The 20,122-nt window shown below is 46.4% G+C and overlaps 1 protein-coding gene across 2 annotated transcripts in view; it reads right to left on the bottom strand.

Annotated features, from left to right (window-relative positions):
• Window positions 1–19,409, bottom strand: part of LOC119458291 (uncharacterized) — a 37,053-nt gene extending 17,644 nt beyond the window's left edge. The window contains exon 1 of one of the 2 annotated variants that reach the window (XM_037720125.2): window positions 19,200–19,409. In XM_037720125.2, coding sequence (XP_037576053.1) covers window positions 19,200–19,310 — 111 coding nt within the window. In that variant the 5' untranslated portion in view covers window positions 19,311–19,409. The remainder of the gene's footprint in view (window positions 1–19,199) is intronic. The other variant, XM_037720124.2, reaches the window with a different exon arrangement.
• Between the last annotated feature and the right edge of the window lie 713 nt (window positions 19,410–20,122).

The raw sequence follows: 20,122 nt of genomic DNA, 5'->3' as shown, positions 1-20,122 counted from the left end.
AACCAAGTAAAGCTACCATGGACATATAAACGGGTAGAGGGAAGTGGCTGAGTGTAAAGCGTATGCTAATAATACCCCCCCCCCATTTTAATTACCTTCCTACATACGCAATGCAAACGGAGATATTTTAAATACTTATTTGTTAGCACCTCGACTATACGGCAGCCGTGGACAAATCTTTAACTTCGGTTATATACGGGGCTCGATAAGCCTTAAACTATGTTTTCTTTGCTTTACATATTGACGAGCTAGATGAGGCCTAACGTACAAACATATTTCCGTGCATTGTTTTGCATACTGGAGAGGCCCGGTGACATATCGTTTAGATAAAATGGGTAAAATTGTGGGGTGTAGTTTTGTCTTGATTTCTTATATTATCACGCCGCAGTTAAGCTAGGTTCTCAGTAAAACGATCCCGTAGGGACAACAGATAAGGTCAATCGTTCTTTCTATTAGGTTACCTTTAATTCTAGAGTTGGTTTTTGGCAATAGTCTTAAAGTAAACAATACATAGGCAGTTGAGAGACCGAAGCAAGAGAAAAATACATAACACGAATTTTAAATGAGCTGCAAGAATCTTGGAAGCAAGCTGACTATGATCCTTTTCTAGAAATAACTATAAGAAGCCATCAGCCAATGAAAAATATTACTTTTAGGAATATTTTTGTAAGTCACTGCGGAAGCGGGCAAGGTGGAGGAAGTGCAATGAAAAGGAAAAAAAAAAATCGTCGTCCACTCGAATGTAGCACGAAAATACAAAACAAGCCCAAACGGGTTTCTGTTCAACTGCGAAGCGTTCTTTCTGAGAAACCTGTGTGGGATTCCCTTGCAGTTTCGTGCTATCGCCAGATGAATGACAATTTTGCCTTTTCAATAATATTATTGTGGCTTTAACGGATAATTAAAAATGAACATGAAAAAAAATGTCAGCTGATACTGACATAGAGTTGTTTAAGTATGCGTAAACACACAAACTAACTTCAGTTGGCCCACCCAAATTTCAATTTGTCCCCCCCCCCTTTTATGGTTAGAGAATCCCCAAGTTTCGAGCTGGACCAATCCCAAATTTCAGTTGGCGCAACCCCAAATTTCAAGTTTGTCCACCCACAAAATTAAGTTCAGCGAGCCCTAATTTTCATGTTTCCCAACCCTCAAATTTCACGTTGGCCAACCAACAAATTTTCATTGGCCAACCCCTATATTTCGGTCAGCCCGCCCCAAAATAAATTAGCCCAATCGCAAATATAGTTGACCCATGCAGAAATTTAGGTTCGCCCATGGAGAATTTCCGAGTTCGTCTACCCCTGTTTTAAATTGGCCCATAGTCAATTTTCAAGTTGCCGCCCCCCCCCCCCAATATCAGTCTGCCCACCCCCTAGTTTCAGTTGGCTCACACCAGACTTTCAAGTTGGCCCACCCCGAGTTTTCAGTCAGCCCACTCCCAAGTTTAAGTTGTCCCATCCGCAAATTTAGTTTGCTCATGCCCAAACTTCAAACTGGCCCACCCCGGAATTTTAAGTGGCCCCACCTCTATATTCAAGTTCGCTCAATGCCAAATTTTAGTTGGCCCACCCGAAATTTCAAGTTGGCCCTCCTCCAAATTTTAGGTGATCCATTTCTAAATTTAGGTTGGCCCAGTTTCAAATTTAGTTGTCCCACACCTTAATTTAGTTGACCAACCTCCAAAGTTCAGTTGGTAGGCCTCCAATTATCAGTTGGTCCACCCCAAAATTTTCGTTGGCCCGCCCCTTGTCCCCATACACTTTCTATGGAGCCCTATGTATCTCTATGGGTGTGCATAGATCTGATCATATGGATATCCTCTGTGCTCGTTCTGCTTGTATCAATTGGTCTTGATTGGTTATAAAGCTACTAATCCTGTACATTTACAATAACATAACGATTAAATGCGTTAAATGCAGAAATTGAGTAAATTGAGATGCAAAGCATTGCACTTTTTGCATGGCAACTGTTTTTGCTGGGGTACTCACCAAAGAATGCTTGCACATTAAAAGGACAGCTTGGCACTAGTGGGATCCGAATCTATAATTGCTGTGTTATGTGCACCATACTCTACCGAGTGAGAAACGGCGGAGGATTTCCATGGATAACCTTCTTTAGTAATTCGGTACGTGTAGTACACCTGTCCTGGGAAATAATAACCGCCACAGGAGGCCATGGCGACAGATTTTGGAAACCCCCTCCACTACAGGTTTTGCTTCCAGCACTTACTGGAAGCAAGTTGTTTTCTACTATTTCTGTTACCTTCATATTTACACATCTCATTTACTTGAGCAGTTGATTTACTTTATGCTTGTCTTGGCTTCTGGCTTCAAATGATGTACCTAGTATCGATGTTACTAGCAATTAATAAAAATATTGCGCGCGCAATATGAAGACGTTGCAAAGAGCAGTTTCTTCTCAATTGAACCCAGCAGATCGTACGATTTCTGGCATACAACTCAGCTTGTTTTCCCATCTTCGAAGTTTACTTTGTGACAAAATCAGAAGATGGTTTTTCCAATATTTCTTATAGGCTGGAAATAATTTCCGACATTTTTTACTTTTTTTGCATTAAGTTCTTTTATTATACAATAGGCTGGCCGTTGTCAAGCACTTCAAATTGCTCCGATGGAGCTCGCTCCAGTTTTCTTTGTAGGAGTGGCTTCAGCCGCCGCGTCTGTGTGCATTGTCTGTATACAACAAAAGAAATAGCTACGGCTTGCCTGCTTCGGCCGCCGATCGCACTTGACAATGGCTCGACGTTCAGCTTGGTTGCCTTTGTCTCTGCTAAGATCAAAGACTGCTTTTGTATTGAGACAACCCAAGTATGAACGTGGCAGCCTGGCAGGGACCAGCCAAACCTTCCATTCGTTTCGCTCGAACACCGAAAGGAGTTTATTTTCCAAAAAAGACGGCGCGGCTGAATTCGCGTGAAAACGTGGCTACAATCTACGTGACAGTAGGTTTCTTCGAATTTTATAACAAGCTCTTAGGCGTCCGTTTCGGCGGCGAGCGTCGGCGTTGTCCCTGGTAACCGAGCGAACGAGAACAGAGGAGGATGAAAGCGAACGCGGAGCGCATTGGGCGATGAAAGACAGAGATAGCGAGGAGGGTGCGGGTGGAAAGCGGAGGAGGAGGGTATAGAGAGAGCGTGAGAAGAAAAGCTAGGTGCCGCGCAAGAAAGGCTTTGTGCCGACGATCGCTACGAGATGGCTAAAGAGAGGCGCGCGTCGTCTGTACGGAAACAAAGCACGGCATAAGCGGAGGCCTGTCTTTGGCATGTCCTGTGAATCACGCCCACGCGTCACTCCCGCGCTGCCTCTCGCGATCTCTTGATAGCGAGGCAGACAGACAGACAGACAAAGAACTTTATTGGTGGTCCTGATGAACCGCTTTAGGGTACCTCCCTTTTCAGGGTGTCCCCGTAGCCGTCGCGGGCCGCACCCACGTCGGGGTTGGAAGATCGTGGTCCTCCGCTCTGTCCCAGGCCCTCTGGACAGCCCGTAGTTGCTCTGAGAGGTCACCGCTCTTAAGGGCTGCCTCCCAGTCCGTTAGAGTGGTAAGCGATGAGCTGCGTAACGCAGGGCATAGCCAGAGCATATGAGATAAAGAGCAGTACGCCTCCCCACGGTCTGGACAGTGGGGTTCTACATTAGGCACGAAGTGACTGAATCGGCCCCTGGAGGGGAGCGACCCCGTTTGGAGCATGCGAAAGGCCGACGATTGTGGTCTAGTGAGTTTAGGATGTGGTAGCGGAAAGGCCCGCCGAGCAAGTTGATAATGTGCCAAGATTTCATGGAAGGTGAGGAGTGAATCCCTGTACAGTTCTAAGTCGCCGCCCGTTAGTCTATCGAAACCACCGCGGTGTGTTATACCTCGCGCGCACTTATGGGCTAACTCATTGGCTTTAACAACCTCAGAGTGCACATTGATTCCCATATGGGCCGGGAACCATTTTATGATATGAAAACCAGCAGCCCCCTTTGTGCCGAGGATGGCCGCCGCTTCCTTTGAGATCGAGCCGGAGGCGAACACTTGGGCTGCAGACATAGAGTCTGTAAATATATGGGGACGTAGAGGGTCCTTCAGTGCTATAGCTACAGCAACCTTCTCGGCTACTGTTGCAGAAACATTCCGCACGGATGCTGAGTTAATGAGAGTGCCATTGGAATCAACCGAAACTGCGACATAGTGATCAGAGCGCCCGTACTGGGCGGCGTCAACGAAACATGCAAGATTCAGAGTGGCCGCAGCCACTTTTAATAGGGAACGAGCCCGGGCTACCCGGTGCCATATTTTGTATTGAGGGTGGACGTTACCTGGTAGGGGATCTACCTTGAACGTATCTCGGACCATGGGTGATAGGGTCGCGTTGCGCTCCGTGATTTCCTGGTGACCGCATCCAACGGATTCTAGAATGCGTCTCCCCGCTCGCGATGATGAGAGTCGTATTGTTTGGGCCACTCGTTCGGCCTCGATCACCTCTGACAGGGTCTTGTGCATGCCTAGTTGCATGAGACGCTCGGTGCTGGTAGTGAGTGGTAAACCCAGCCCGCGCTTGATGCTCTTGCGCATGAGGGCATCGATTGTGGCCTCTTCCCGTTTAGACCAGCGCAGCGCGGAAGCTACATAGATAACGTGGCTCATAAGAAACGCATGGTAGAGTCTGAGGAGATTGCTTTAACTTAAACCCTCCCCCCCCCCCCCGCCCCGGCGGTTCGAGACCCTGAGGATGAGCCTAAGCATGTTCTCCGTCTTGGTGGTGATGCGGGCTATAGTCTGTGAGTTGCCCTCGAGCGATTCCAGCAAGAGTCCGAGGACCCGGATAGTATCCACTCAGTGGATTTGTTCTCCGTCCCTCGTATAGAGGGCTATGAGAACTTGATCTAAGGGTGTGGAGCACCTAACCCCCCGTCGGGTGGGCCTATACAATAGAAGTTCGGACTTGGTTGGCGACAGACTGAGGCCTGTGTCTAGTAGGAAGTGTTCTGTGATGTCGAGCGCCTCTTGGAGCGCACTCTCAACTGCAGCATCAGATCCTCCCATGCTCCACACGGTAATATCATCCGCGTAGAGGGCGTGACCTGTTCCTCTTAATGTGGCCAGTATTTCCAGAGGCCCTTCATGGCGATGTTAAACAGTAGGGGAGAGATGACCGCCCCTTGCGAAGTGCCTCTCGCTTCCAGTGTAAATTCCTTGGATTTGACCTGCCCTATTTTGACAGTGGCCTTGCGATCCCTGAGCAAGGAGCTAACATACGCATGGAATCGTGGCCCCAGGCCCAGGTCTGAGATCGCGTCTAGTACGAACCGGTGCGAGATGTTATCAAAAGCCTTGGACAAGTCTAGAGCTAGGATGCCCCTAGTGTCTCTAGTATCATCATCAAGGATTTGCCTCTTTATAAGTAGCATGACGTCCCTTGTGGAGAGTTCCGGCCGAAAGCCGACCATGTTGTGAGGGAATAACTCATTATTTTCTATGTGCTTAGATATACGGTTGGGAATGGCATGTTCGGCCACCTTGCCTACGCAGGACGTGAGTGAGATCGGCCGCATGTTCCCCGGCGCAAGAGGTTTGCCTGGTTTCGGGATGAGCACCAGTGAGGCTGTCTTCCAGGAATCGGGGACGAGGCCCATTTCCCAGATTTCATTGACTTCCTCGGTGAACAACACTACTTAATGTCCATCCAAATTTCGGAGGAGCTTATTGGAGATTCCATCCGGGCCCGGTGCAGAGCGACCGTTGAGCGTTTGGAGCACCTCCCAGATTTCGCATTCTGTGCAGGAGGCGTCGAGCTCCCCCAGTGTGCCCCCGCGGTAACAAGGATAATCCCCGTTCCGGAGGGGCCCAGCGGGAGATACTTTTCGGCCAACTCTTGCAGGAGGACGTGTTCAAATACGCCCGCCGCCTTTTGATTGTGAACTATGCGATCAATGGCTAGTCTTTGATTGCTTTTGCTTTGCGAATCGTCGAGTAAGTGTTTGAGGAGGTTCCATTGTCCCCCCGATCTCACGTGCCCATCAACTGAGGAACACACTTCGTTCCATTGTTGTTTGGACAGTTCGATGGAATGAGCTTCGATTGCACGATTTAGCTCCGCAATTTTTTTGGCGAAGTCGGCGATGGAGTCAGTGCGTTCTCCATCGGGCCAGGATGGAGTTTTTGGCTTCTAGGAGGTGCGCATGGTGCGCGTCCATCCGATCAACTTTTAGGTCGGTCTTAACCACCTTGGTCGCAGCTTGTGCGTCCTTCTGTAGTCTTGTGAACAGACTATCGAGATTATCGTAGTCGGTCTGGTCCGCCTCCTGCAATTTCTGGAAGGCATCCCAGTCCGTCACTTTAAATTCCCTGGCAGGGGCTGCGCTAATTGTTAGGGTAATCTCCACAATGAAGTGGTCGCTACCCAGATTCTCTTGCAAATTTCGCCATCCTGCTCCGGGGGCGTTATTGACGAACGCCAGGTCCGGAGGGGTGTCTCGGACTACCGACGTGCCGATTCGCGTCGGGTATTCAGGATCTGTAATCAATTCCAGTGAGCAGTCAGAAACTGCCTGGACAAGGAGATTGCCCTTGGTGGAGTTGCGGGGGTATCCCCAGGAATCGTGGGGTGCATTGAAGTCACCCGCTATCACTATAGGGGCCCCCATGGTCAGGGCCACCGTCTTGGTCATGATCGTGGCGAATGCCTGCCATTGATCCGACGGCGAGCTGTATATGTTTCAAAGAAAGACACTGCTCTTAAGCGAACTGTTAGGGATAATTTCGACCATAATGATCTCCACCCTGGTTTTGCCAAGTGGTAATTTGTGTACTTGGAAGGAGCACTTCCGTGCGACCAAGGTTGCTAAGCCCCGCTTTCCCTCCTCCCGTATCGATACGACCCGGTATCCCGGGAAAGTAGGCGTGTCATCGAGAGTTTCTTGTAAAAGAATTACCTGCCGTTTGACCGCCTGTGCCGAAACGAATTGCTGCAGCGGAGCTTTGCGCCCTTGGAAACTAGCGCAATTCCACTGCCATGCCACACAACCAGCTTATTGGAATTGACCGCCATGGTGATTGCCTTGGATTGGCCATTCCACCGTATTGTTGACGAGGGAGGCACCTGCGGGTAAAGGTGCCCGACCGGGCTCTCTCGAAGGCTGCGTAGCCTTAGCTAACGCCGCCTGTCAACTTTCCAGGGACGCCATCCTTTTAAGGAGGGCAGTCACGCTTTCAGTGAGGGGCTGGATTGCCCGCTGCATGCTTTCTAAGCCTTTGTTATTCGACTCGGTTTCCATAGAGTCAGCGTCCCCCTCTGGGGGCGTGGCCCTACGTTTACTCGAGCACGCCTGTGGCTCCACTGATGGGCGCACCTGTTGCTTCTCGGCTTGCGAGGGGTAAGAATTACGGAGCGACTCAATGTCGGCCCTCATCTGCTGCATTTCTGCTTTGAGTCTAGCGTTCTCTTGCAAGAGTTGAGCGACTCCGGGATCTACTTTATGCTCCGGCAATGCTACCTGCGCTACCTTTGCAGCCGGCGTCGTCTGCTTCGGCTTGACACGATCGGCCCAGGTGGGCGTTTCCCGGATCCGCACCCGGGAGGTAAAGTGCCCTCTGGAGAGGCTGCGTTGTCTACCAGTTGGCGTGACGGAGCGCTCCCTCCTGGGGGCTCCCGCCGCGCTGGAGTCACGTGGCCGGTTCTGCTTGGCCAGCTCTTGCTTCTGGGGCTTGTTCTTTGCGCGCTTGCGGCGCCGCCGGCGTCTTCGTACGACGTATGGGACTTGAAAGCGCTGCTTACACGTTTTGATCGCCGTAAGATGCGGGCCCCAGCAGAGGGCGCACTCCGGCGAACACTGGTGGTCATCGGGTGGGGAGGCTAGTCCGCAGCCTCAGCAATCCTTATTGGTCGGGTTGGGACAGACGTCCGCACGATGTCCCAAACCGCCGCACGCGTAGCACACCTGAGTTTGGCATTTATAGAGCGTGCAGCGCAGAAGGCTGACGCCGCACATGACATAGGCACTTTCATGCCGTCGAAGAGGACGACCTTTGTTGTGGTGTTCTTAATGCGTTTGATTTCCAGAGCCTCCGGGTCACGCTGGTTGACGATCATGCGCTGGAGTTGGGTCTCGCTGATGTCTGCGTCGACCCCTCGTATGATCCCTTTGCAGGTGCTGTCGAGGCCGCGATCTATGCGGCCACCTTTTATAGTCCTTCGCTTATGGGATTTGCTGGATCCCTGCATAAGCGGAGGCGTTCTTCTTCTCCGGGGTGGAGACGACGAGAACGTTTTGCGTGAAATTAAGGCAAACTATTTCACCCTCGGTTTCTGTGGGGGCTAGTGCAGCCGCCATGGCCAAGGCTTGATCCAGCCTGACTTGGCTTATTTTCTTGACGTTCAACCCAACCCTTGGTCGGACAATAATTCTTATGTGCTCCCTGGGTAGTCTAGGGAGCCTCGACGAGGCTGCGAGGCGTTGCAGCACGCCTTGCGGGACAGCCGTGCGGCATCCGCCCTTCGAGCCCACGTAGGATATTTGCTCGTTGAAACTGGTGTTTCTTGCCGAGCAGGTTGGACGACAGCCCAATGCTGTCGTCCAACCTGGGCTGTTGGCTTCTTCGGAGGAGATGTCCTCTCCTACAACCACTTCTACTTCGCGCATAATGCCCCTCTTCGTCGGGTTAGGCCTAAGCGTACCCGCGCCTAGCTTCGAAGCGGCGTGATCGACACAAAAAGTTCCACAATTTCCGCACAAGGGCCACTTACCGAAGGAAGTCCTCAGAATAAACCCTGACGAATGGCGCGCATGTCAGCGATAGGTGACACCAAAAACAGACCGAAAACATTAACGAAAGCGGGATCCGATCTTTCCACGTCCGCACTAGTCGGCGCCTTCTAGCGAGGTAGTCGCGCGACACTTCGCTCCATTTGTAACATGCCGCATGAGACAGATTGTCGGCGCCAGTCAATATATCGCGAAATGAAAACACGTATAGAGCTGCACTCAAAGTTTACATTCGGGAGTGTCGTAAACGTCAGTGATTTTTTTTTCTTTTTAGGTTGTTTGTTGAACTTTGTATTGGCAAGTAAGTTCAATGTGTTTGGTGGCGAACTGCTAAGTAGCTTAAATATTTCTCTTACCACTCCTTTTCATTTCTTTTTGACAGCGAAGCTGTATATGACTAGGATCCTGGGATTTCGGCGCCTCGGGATCAATCCCGAGGTTCCTTCGATGGGGCAGAAATGCAAGAATGGCCATGTCCCGTGCAAAGGGGCCACGGACCCCAATGCACAGGGCTGGTGCATTAATTTTGACCTGGTGGCCAAAATTATTTTGCAGTCTCCCACTACGGCGTGCCTCCTAATCAAATCGTAGTTCTGGCAGGTAAAACCCCGGAATTAATTCATTTATTTGTCCATCTTCGTGATCGCACAAAAGTTGCAGTCACTTCAAACAAAGAAGAAGAGAAATACATTTCTGGCAGCTGCGATCCGTCGCATGCATTATTGTAATATGTGACTACTCTCCCTTGCAGTCCACTAGCTGCGTCTTTCCATCTATAGTAATAAACTACTATGGCAACCTGCAATAAGCCATTGGACGCCACGAAGAAGGAGTGAATGCGCAGGCTCGAGACGAACGTGCATGAATGCTCGGGACATTGGGAACGCAAACGGCTGAGCTAGTGCTGTCAGGCTGGTCAGGGCGTGTATGATTCACCCTGAGGCACGACATGGATCGAGCCGATGCTACCAGACCAGCTGGGACGAGAGTGGCGTGGCCTGCGGTGAACCAGTGTTCCAGGCTAGAGCGGAGATGCCAACCAGACTGAAGGGGTCGGTGCTGCTCCTGCGGTGAACGAGCGTTCGAGCCCAGCGGTACCAGATGACCTTGGTCAAAAGCACGATGTTCGGGCGAGCCACATGAAAGGGTCCGGCACAACCGCCTGCTCGGGTCGTGGCCTCGGTGCCGCGTTGCTGACCACGTGGGGACTGCCCTGCTATCGCGCGAGCACTTCATCGTCTGCTCGTGCGCTGGCCGCCTGAACGACTTTGTCGCACAAATGGCGCTGCAAGTCTGCAAGCGCCTGCGGTTCTGGCGTCGTCACCAAGTACTGTGAGTGACCATCTTACGAAGATACTCATAAACTCATCGCATCGTCAGTAAGGAGACGTGCTGTGACAACTCGCGAGAGTTGAGGACTGCGTGGAGTAATAAATAGATAGTTCAGTGTCTTGTTAGCTCATCATACGTGTATTTGTTGCCGTCTGTCGTTGATAAATGTTGGCCCTGTCTATGACTTTGCTACCTATATCCGAGTCAATGGGCCCACGAACCACTACAGCATCTTGTGCTTTTCACGCCCCTTCCTTGTTGATGCTACTAAATGATCGTGTGTTTGTATTCATAGGCTAACTACGTGTTTTTTTTTCATGCGACTGCGTCGAATGGCCGATTGAGTGAGAAAACCGGCGTCTGCCGTCTGTAGCAGTGAAAAGGCAGGCAAATTCCCATTGGCTGTGACGCCACGTCACGAGCGCGCCTTGACGGAGCATAGCTGGCGAAAGGGAAAACCTGTTACAAACTTGGCGTGCCACGTGTTGCGTGAGTATTGGTACGCGTATTGGTAGTCATGATGTCATACTGTTTTTTTTTAATATGCTTCACCCGTACAGAGAAAATGTATAAAGCGAGCTCTGGATTCTAGCTGTGACACTCTTGATGAAAGCTGCACGCCGACCGAAACATCGAAATTAATTGTTTCTTTGTTGCTTTTCTGCGTGCGCCTGCACGTTAATATATATATATATATATATATATATATATATATACGAAGAAGGGGAACTGAGGGCTCGAAGGCAAGGAAAGCATCAAGGAAATTAGGTGTGATTGAAATTGGAATGAAGAAAATATTCAAGAAAAAGGAACGAAAAGTAGACATAAAGATAACTTCTCGCCGGCGGGAAATGAAAATGCAACCTCCGCATTACGCATGCGTTAGACTATCGATTGTGCTACCGCTACGGCAACGGGGGGTAAGTTGGCGCGCGTCTAGATTTCTGGCACGCGTCTCGGCTATGGCTGCACATTGATGTCAGAGTGGCTGAGCGTATAAAGCAGCCGTGCACCCTGCTTTAGAGGTAGTCTACCACCTGTGCAAAGAGTGGGCATGCCGAGACGGGGTGGCATCAGGCAAGCTGTCTTCCGGTGCGTTTAGTAATCATGATCATCATCAGTCCATATTTATGTCCTCATTTCCTCATACCACCTAGTTTTCTGCCGTCTTCGACTGCGCTTCCCTTCTCTTGGCATCCATGCTGCAAATCTAATAGTCCACCAGTTATCCATCCGAAGCACAACATGGCCCGCCCAGCTCCATTTTCCTCTCCTAATGTCAAGTAGAATATAGGCTAGCCCCGTTTGCTCTCTGACCCACACCACTTTCTTCTGGTCCCTTAACATTAGGCCTAACCTTTTTCCTTCCATCGTTCTTTGTGCGGGCCTTAGCTTGTTCTCGAGCTTCTTTGTTGACCTCCAAGTTTCTGCCCCGTATGTTAGCACTGGTAGAATGCAATGATTGTACACTTTTCTTTTCAACCACAGTGGTAAGCTCCCAGTCGGGATTTGCTAATGCCTGCCGTATGCAGTACAACCCAATTTTTTCCCTCTATAAATTCCTTCTCTTGATCAGGGTCCGCCGTGAGTAACTGACCTAGACACACGTAAACCTTCACAGACTCTATAGGTTGACTGGCGATCCTGAATTCTTGTTCCCTTGCAAGGCTATTTAACATTATCGTGGTCTTCTGCATAATAATCTTCAAGCTCAATCTCACACCTTCTCAGTTAAAGTCTTCAATCGTTTGTTGTAATTTGTCCCCATTTTTGCTGAATATTTCTTTTTATTCACCGTTGAAACTCACTCCTAAGCCTTCCCAGTCTAAGAGCTTGAATACTTCTTCTAAGCATGCAGTGAATAGCATTGGAGAGATTGTGTCTCCTTGCCTGACCCCTTTCTCGGTAGGTAACTTCCTACTTTCCTTGTGCTGAACCAAGATAGGTGTGGAATCTTTGTAGATATATTGGCAAGATATTCACGTATGCCTCTCGTACTCCTTGATTATGCAATGCCTCTATGGCTGCTGGTATCTGTACTGAATGAAATGCCTTTTCATAATGTATGAAATTCATGTAGAGAGGTTGATTGTACTCCGCAGATTTCTCGATTACCTGATTGCTGACATGCATATGATCCATCGTAGAATATCCCTTTTAAAGCCAGCCTATTCTCTTGGTTGATTGAAGTCAAGTGTTGCCCTGATCTATTGGAAATTATGTTCGTGAACATTTATATAATACTGAAAGCAAGCTAATGGGTCTATAATTCTTGAATTCTTTAACACATCCCTTCTTATGGATTAGTATAACGTTAGCGTTCTTCCAGCTCTCTGGTATACTTGAAGTCGTGAGGCATTGCGTATAAAGGGCCGCAAGCATTTTAAGTATACCTCCTCCATCTTTGAATAAATCGACTGTTATTACATCTCCTTCAGCAGCTTTTCCCCTGGTCATGTCTTACTAGGCCCGTGTATCTTCATCGCTAGCTATATAAGGAGCCTCTGTATCCTGTTTATCACTACTTCGAATGAAAGAATCTTGGCTACTCTGGGAACTGTATAGGTCAGTGCAGAATTCTTCCGCTGCTTTTACTATGTCATCAAAATTGGTGATGATATTATCCTGCTTATCTTTCAGTGCATACATCTTGCCTTGTCCTATGCCAAGTTTTCCATCTCACTGATTTCATGCTGCGTACATATTTTATTGCTTCCTCAATATTTTCCACGTTATCATTTCGAATATCCCTTACTTTCTTCTTGCTGATCAGTTTTGACAGTTCAGCGAATTCTATCTTATCTCTCGAATTTGCCAATTTCATGTTTTGTCGTTTTTTTATTACGTCCTTGGTTACTTGGGAGAGGTTGCTTACTGGTTGCCTTGGTGCCTTACCTCCAACTTCAACCGCTGCTTCTGAGATCAGCCTAGTTACGGTTTGATTCATTACCTCTATGATATCTTCAACTTTCTATTCTAAAGCTGCATATTTGTTTGCGAGCATCAGAGCGAATAGGTCTGCTTCTACCCTTACTGCGTGTTTCTTCTGACTAATTTCCCTCTTTCTCTCTTCAAATTGAGAGAAATCCTAGACCTCACTAACCCAAGGAAGCTGCACTTTACCCTACCTAACACTTCCTCATCCTGCACTATGTTGAGGTCCGCAGAGAGTATGAAATCTATTTCATTTCTTGTTTCTTCATTAGGCCTTTTCCAGGTCCACTACCTGTTGCTGCGCTTCCTGAAGAACGTATTCATTATTAGAAGCCTTTTCCTTTCCGCGAATTCTACCAACATATCTCCTCTAGTGTTCCTAGAGACGATGCCCTAGTTGACAACTGCTTGCTCACCAGCCTGCCTTTTCCCCCACTTTTGCATTGAAGTCGCCCATTAATACAGTATACTGAGTTTGCACCGTACTCATTGCTAATTCAACATCTTCATAAAACAGTTCTATTTCTTCATCATCGTGACTGGAGGTTGGGGCGTAGGCTTGTACTACCTTCATTTTGTACCTCCTATTCAGCTTTATTACGACGACTGCTACTCTTTCATTAATGCTGTAGAAATCATCAATGTTGCCTGCTCTGTCCTTATGAACTAGAAATACTGCACCGAATTCTCTCTTATCAGGAAGACCTCTGTAGCAGAGGACAAGGCCGTTATTCAGCACTGTATAAGTCTCACCAGTTCTTATAATCTCGCGTTTGTTATTGGAGGTTGCTTAATCTCGAGCTTCGGTGACCCGTTGGAGCCAGAAGAAGACCAACTATTTACTCCCCGCTGCCGGCGCTTTTCATGATGGCGTCGTCCTAGTGCGGGCGACGCTATCACCGACCGGGCGGAGTGCATGCGAAAGCACGGGTGTCTTCGCTTAATACGTGCGGCCGATGTGAAGTTATCTTTCACATGTTGATCAAATTAAATTTTCTCATTAAATCTTGCTTTTTCATTTTCCCGACAAAGCAGAAAGTTCTGCGGTCACTTTTTCTCTAACAAAAATCGATCGGCGTCTGCACTTACTTGCATAAAAGGTCAAATTTCAATACACCAAAATTTCAATAAATTGAAGCAAATTGTCGCTTTCATTGACTTCGTTATATTGACGTGTTACTGTATATAAATGTGGACGTCTAAATTTAGTATGGCTTCAAGCAGGAGGCTGCCTTCACTCTTTCCCAACCATGGGGAAAATAGGGGTTTTTGTATGTTACGGAAGATGTTTTATTCTGAAGGTAACTACTGCGCTAAATATTTATTGTAATGCATAAACGGAAAGCAAAATAAATATTCTTTTCACGCATATATCTTTTAATAACAAGATTTATGTCAAAAAATACAAATTGGTAAAATAAAGATTGTGCGATAAAATTTAACAAAGTTTGTAAGGACACGCTTGGTATCTACTAAGAATGTTATGAAAATATGAGATAATAAAAAACTGAAGAATAATAGACCCATTAGCTTGCTTTCAGTATTTAATGAAATATTCACCAAGATAATTTCCAATAGAGTCAGGGCAACACATGACTTCAGTCAACCAAGAGAACAGGCTGGCTTCAGGAAGGGATATCGTAGTCTACGAGGAATCATATCTGTGTCATCAATCAGGCAATCGAGAAATCTGCGGAGTACAATCAACCTCTCTATATGAGTTTCATCGAATATGAAAAGTCATTTCATTGAGTAGAGATACACGCAGCCATAGAAGCATGGCGTAATTAAGGAGTACAGGAGGCATACGTGAATATCTCGGAAATATCTACAAGGATTTCACAGCTACCTTGGTTCTGCACTAGATAAGTAGAAACTTCCCAATCAACAAAGGGGTCAGGCAAGGCGACACAATCTCTCCAATGCTATTCACTGCATGCTTAGAAGTATTCAAGCTCTTAGACTGGGAAGGCTTAGGGGTGAGGATCAACGGCGAATATCTGAGTAACCTTCGGTTTGCAGATGACATAGTCCTATTCAGCAACAATGGCGACAAATTACAACAAAGGATTGAAGACTTCAACTGAGAAGGTGTGAGAGTGGAGTTGAAGATTAATATGCAGAAGACAAAGATAATGATAAGATAACAAGAATACAGGATTGCCGGTTACACTCTAGGGTCTGTAAAGAAGTATGTTTATCTAGGTCAATTACCCGGAGGGGACCCTGATCAGGCGAAAGAAATTTACGGAAGAATAAAAATGGGTTGGAGTGCATATGGTAGGAATTACCAAATCCTTACTGGAAGCTTACTACTGTCATTGAAAAGCAAAGTGTACATTGATTGCATTCCACTGGTGCTAATGTAAGGGGCAGAAACTTGTAGGTTAACAAAGAATCTCAAGAACAAGTAAAGGACCGCACAAAAAGTGGTGGAACGATAAATGCTAGGCCTACCATTAAGGGACAGGATGAGAGCGGTATTAATCAGAGAGCAAGCTGGGATAGCCGATATTCTAGTTGACATTAAAAGAAAAATGGAGCTGGGAAGGAGGCTATGCAATGCGTAGGATGGATAACCAGTGGACCATTAGAGTTACAGAATGTATACCAAGAGAAGGGAAGTGCAGTCGAGGACGGCAGAAAACTATGTGGAGTAATGAGTTAGGACATTTGGAGGCTAGAGTTGGAATCAGCTAGCGCAAGACAGGGGTAATTGGAGATCGTAGGGAGAGGCCTTCGTCCTACAGTGAGCATAAATATAGGCCAATGATGATGATGACGACTAGAGTTGGGCGTGCCGGGCTGCGGCCGCCGATGTTCCGTGCTCGTTTGCGTCATCGTGGCGTTAAGACTCAAGTCCGACGAAAAGTCGGTGTCCTCTGACTCACTGTTAATTATGATGTATCGATAAGATCAGCCGCAGAGGCAGCTGAATCACTCTATCTCCGATCACCTGAAGCGGGCGCGCCGTTTCCGGAGCCAGACATTTTTGCGTTCTGCTTTGACGATCGCAAAATTTCGGAGCGCACTTAGAGATCACCCCTTGGCGGTAAGAAACTGAAATGCTACGAGAACAAAAATAAAGTTCTCCTCCTTCACGTCCGATAGCACCGTATGTCCGTGAGCGGCGCGGTAGGTCTCGAAAAGGGCGTTTCAAACCACCGATAGAGGGCTAAGCTTCCCCAGCGGTTGCGGTACGGAAAAAAGTTTGTAGCCCAACAACTTGTGCTGCAACACCATTTCAGCAAGTGTTTACATTATTTGAATATGACAAAACGAGCTCCGAGATACATTAAATAAGAAATCTGCAGTCTAACTGCATAAATTGAAGAAATAGCATTGCAGAAATAACAGCGAGTAGGAGAACAACATTTTAAAAGAATTTCAAGATAACTATGGAAATATTTTAGCTTCGTTAGGGAAAAACTGTGTTCGGACACTTTGCAGCATGCCAAAGGTGAATTGCGATTGCCGTGTGACGATGTTGAACTGCCGTGTGAAAGCATGCAGGGAGCTCAAATGAATTCACGTTGTTCCAAGAAGTTTACGATAAACTTGTGGCTTGGAGGCTCGACTAAGGTACAGGAAAATCGGTTGAATATTCTTTATTTCGCGTATTCTCCTCAATCGAAAAAGCGTAAAAAGTTACCTAGCAGAGACAGCATCTAACGAAAGAGTTGCGCATGATACAGAGGTACATCAAGTTCAACAAGATATCGACATGTCTGGAATTAAGAACAGTCACAGCAAATGCAACGTCATGCCACATTGAGGTGGGTGAAAATTTTCTCTTCTATAAGCCCTGTCAGATCCCTCACGTGTCAAATCTGAAAATATTGCTTCAGCACCACTTCTCTTAGCATCTAGTATGTTAATTTCAAAACTTATACGAAATCCAAAATCAAAAAAGATGGCTGACTAATGGAGTAGCACACGAGGAATAAGGATTATAAACAGGGATAAGGTGCCTCAGAAAGGCTGGCCAACGTTTCGATAGGAGGACCTATCTTCGTCAAAGGCGGCCTCGTCATCCTCGGCGGGTTAGTTTTAAAGGGTTAGTGGAGCCACAGCGGACATCGACGTGACGTCACTCCACTAACCCTTTAAAACTAACCCGCCGAGGATGACGAGGCCGCCTTTGACGAAGGTAGGTCCTCCTATCGAAACGTTGGCCAGCCTTTCTGAGGCACCTTATCCCTGTTTATAATCCTTATTCCTCGTAAACTTATACGAAGGAACTAGTTTCAGCACCCAGTGGAAGCTCAGTAACACCACTTGGTGAAAATGTGTAGTTCTCATTGATTCCTGCTTAATTGGTTGTTCAGAAGGTGTGATGCGGAAATGAAAAGTTCCCGCCACTTCTGATATTGTAAAGTTAGTGTTGCGAATTTGTTCACCAAATCCATCTTTGAAGCGACGTTGTCGGGTGTACAACACTACCGAAAGGTACCGGAAGTTCGTGTACCAATAATTCCTAAATTCACTAGTGTTTCCATTTCATAACACATTGTCAAATTAATTGTTAGTTTCCTGCAGCTACGCTTTTCCTGGTAATACCTTGGAAGCCCATTCTAAGCAAATAATTAGTTGCACCTGATAGTCGTCTTTGTCACTACCTTTAATGATAGTGCGGATGGCGGCCGTATCGCTTCAAACAGGGTTAAATTGGCATACGTGGCCGAACATTGATCCGTGAGTGCATTGATAACACTATTAGTAAATGTGCTTCACCATACCTGCGCTAATTTAGTCTACCTGAGCAATGGGATAAACAACCCTCATGACTAAGGGCCCTTGAATATCGAATTAGTGCTGATAACGTGACTAGTGTTGGTTTTAAATAGTAAAGAATCGAATTCGCCTGCCTAATGATACCATCAAGGCTGTTGATCACATTGCACAACTTATACTTGACCGAATCGACCACGCTCTTTCCAATACCATGTTTTTTTTCTCCGGTTACATGGCCCTATTTGTGCTGCTTTCTCACTCTTCATGAAATCTCAATTTTGACTCCTAGATTTTTTTCAGGTTTTTCATCTTCGACAGTTTAGCCAACTTGATGTCATCCTGTCAATCGGACTTTCATTCTGTCAATCGGTCATTTTTTGTTTTTTGTGAATACTTGCTTCTTTGCTATTTGTTGCCAACAACGAACTTTAACTGTGGCCTCTCGAAATATTGCAGGCCTCAATATATCTACATTATCTTCATCCGTGTGTTCAAAATGTTGACATTTTTAACGATGTTTTCTACGTTATCTTCACCCGTCTCTTCTAAATGGTGACATTTGTTCACGATGCAAGCCTGTATTCCATCGTTTTACCCTGATTGATATAACTTTCCCATGTTTCTTAGTCTTAGTCAGCCATCCACCTGTTGTGATCTTTCATGTGTTTGTCTTCGTTAAAAAAGAAAAAAACGTGTGGTTGCGTTCTTGATTTTATATTTAAATTTTTTTCTCTTACACTTTGTTTGTAGCCACATGTCTTTTCCCCGTGACTTTGCGACACTTTGAGAACGAACGTCTTGTGTATTCTCATTCACTCCGATGAAGGCCGAACCACCGAACGAAACATCAGTAAAATAATACAGTTTTTGTTGTTTAACGTGTGAGCATTTCTTTTATAATGTATATATATACATATGGCTAGCCGCCAGACAGCCGAGGTAAACCTGGGAATGTAGGCAACGACAGATAAGTAATTTGCGTTTGCAATTTTTGGTGCCTTTCCTGCTTACCACTAGACCCGCCCTGTAACATTACTGCTGCTTATTATAATGCTTATTATAATGCTTACTACTGCATTACTGCTGCTTATTATAATGCCCCAGCGTATACCACCACTACCTGTAGGACTTCAACTTGAGCGAAAGTAGCATTTCCACTGAAACTGCGTCTCCAATGCTGTGGCACGTATAACGTGATCACTCTTCTGGCAAGTAATACGTAATAGCCTCGTCTTGGTAATGCAAACTACAATGATATTCTATAAATTTTCTGCAATAAAAACAGCAGCTCATCGCTTACAGCCAGCCGTCCTAAAACTATGTGCACGTAAACGCCCGTGCAAATTTCTCTGAACTAATACGTGAGAGGGAAATTCGTATTTGTATAATACGTGGTAGACGCCATTAGCAATTATTTCGTGAAGCTTTTACCTTTCTGATATCCAGCGTTCTCCAAATACGGGGTCCAGATTTTAGTACGCCATTCACCAATGTCATCGACACAAGAAGCACAAAGCTTGCAAAAAGCTGCTTTCCCGCCATGATTTTGATGCAGGTGTTTTCGAACACGCAAGAGACTTAAAGCATCTGGAGGCAGCTGCGTTCGGGGAAAAGCCTGGACGCACTGCAGTGATGTACTGTATAGGCTTGAGATTGTGAAACACATTGCGCAGGTGTGCAGCGGGAAATTGGTGACTGCTTGCCACGGCAATAAAACCTTCCACGCATGCTATTTTATCTCGCTATGCCTCCATGTAGCATTCTGTTTCCCCTTTTAGAAGAAAAGACGAGTGTTCGTTTGTCTGTACTTTATTTCTAAATGGGATTACTCGACAGTGCGTTCAATAGTGCGAATACTCTTGTTTAAATAGCTAAGAAAAAAAAACTGTTTGCAGCCTGTCTACAATCAACTGCCGTATGTCTGGCTGAACACAAGTGAACTTCAGGTTACCCTGTATATAACATAAGGACCGAATTAAAAATTTAAAAGCAGCTAGCATACCGTATCGCAGTCAGTTGACAGCTTGTTACATTAGGACAGCAAACAACACAGTAAATTTCTACAAAATCGCTCGGCATTTATTTCACTTAAGCAAAAGATTTCATGGGTTATCATTCTTTTTCCTTTCTGTCATTCATTACATTAGTATGACCTGCTTTAGCAATATCCTGCTTTTGGAAGCTCAACAATAGATATGGGCTGTATATTCTTTCCTTACGAGAAAATATACATGCCTCAAAACGGTAATGCAAATACTGATGATGGTGCCAACGATTAAAAAAAGGCACTAGTGAATAAAGAATAGCAATAACAGTTGTAAATAAATTACTTTTCAATTGCAGGAATCCTGACG

The sequence above is a fragment of the Dermacentor silvarum genome, chromosome 7 (genome assembly GCF_013339745.2).
Source record: "Dermacentor silvarum isolate Dsil-2018 chromosome 7, BIME_Dsil_1.4, whole genome shotgun sequence".
NCBI classification, from domain to species: Eukaryota; Metazoa; Arthropoda; class Arachnida; order Ixodida; family Ixodidae; genus Dermacentor; species Dermacentor silvarum.
Note: the sequence above shows the minus strand (reverse complement) of the source record. Positions and strands in the feature narration are given on the sequence as shown.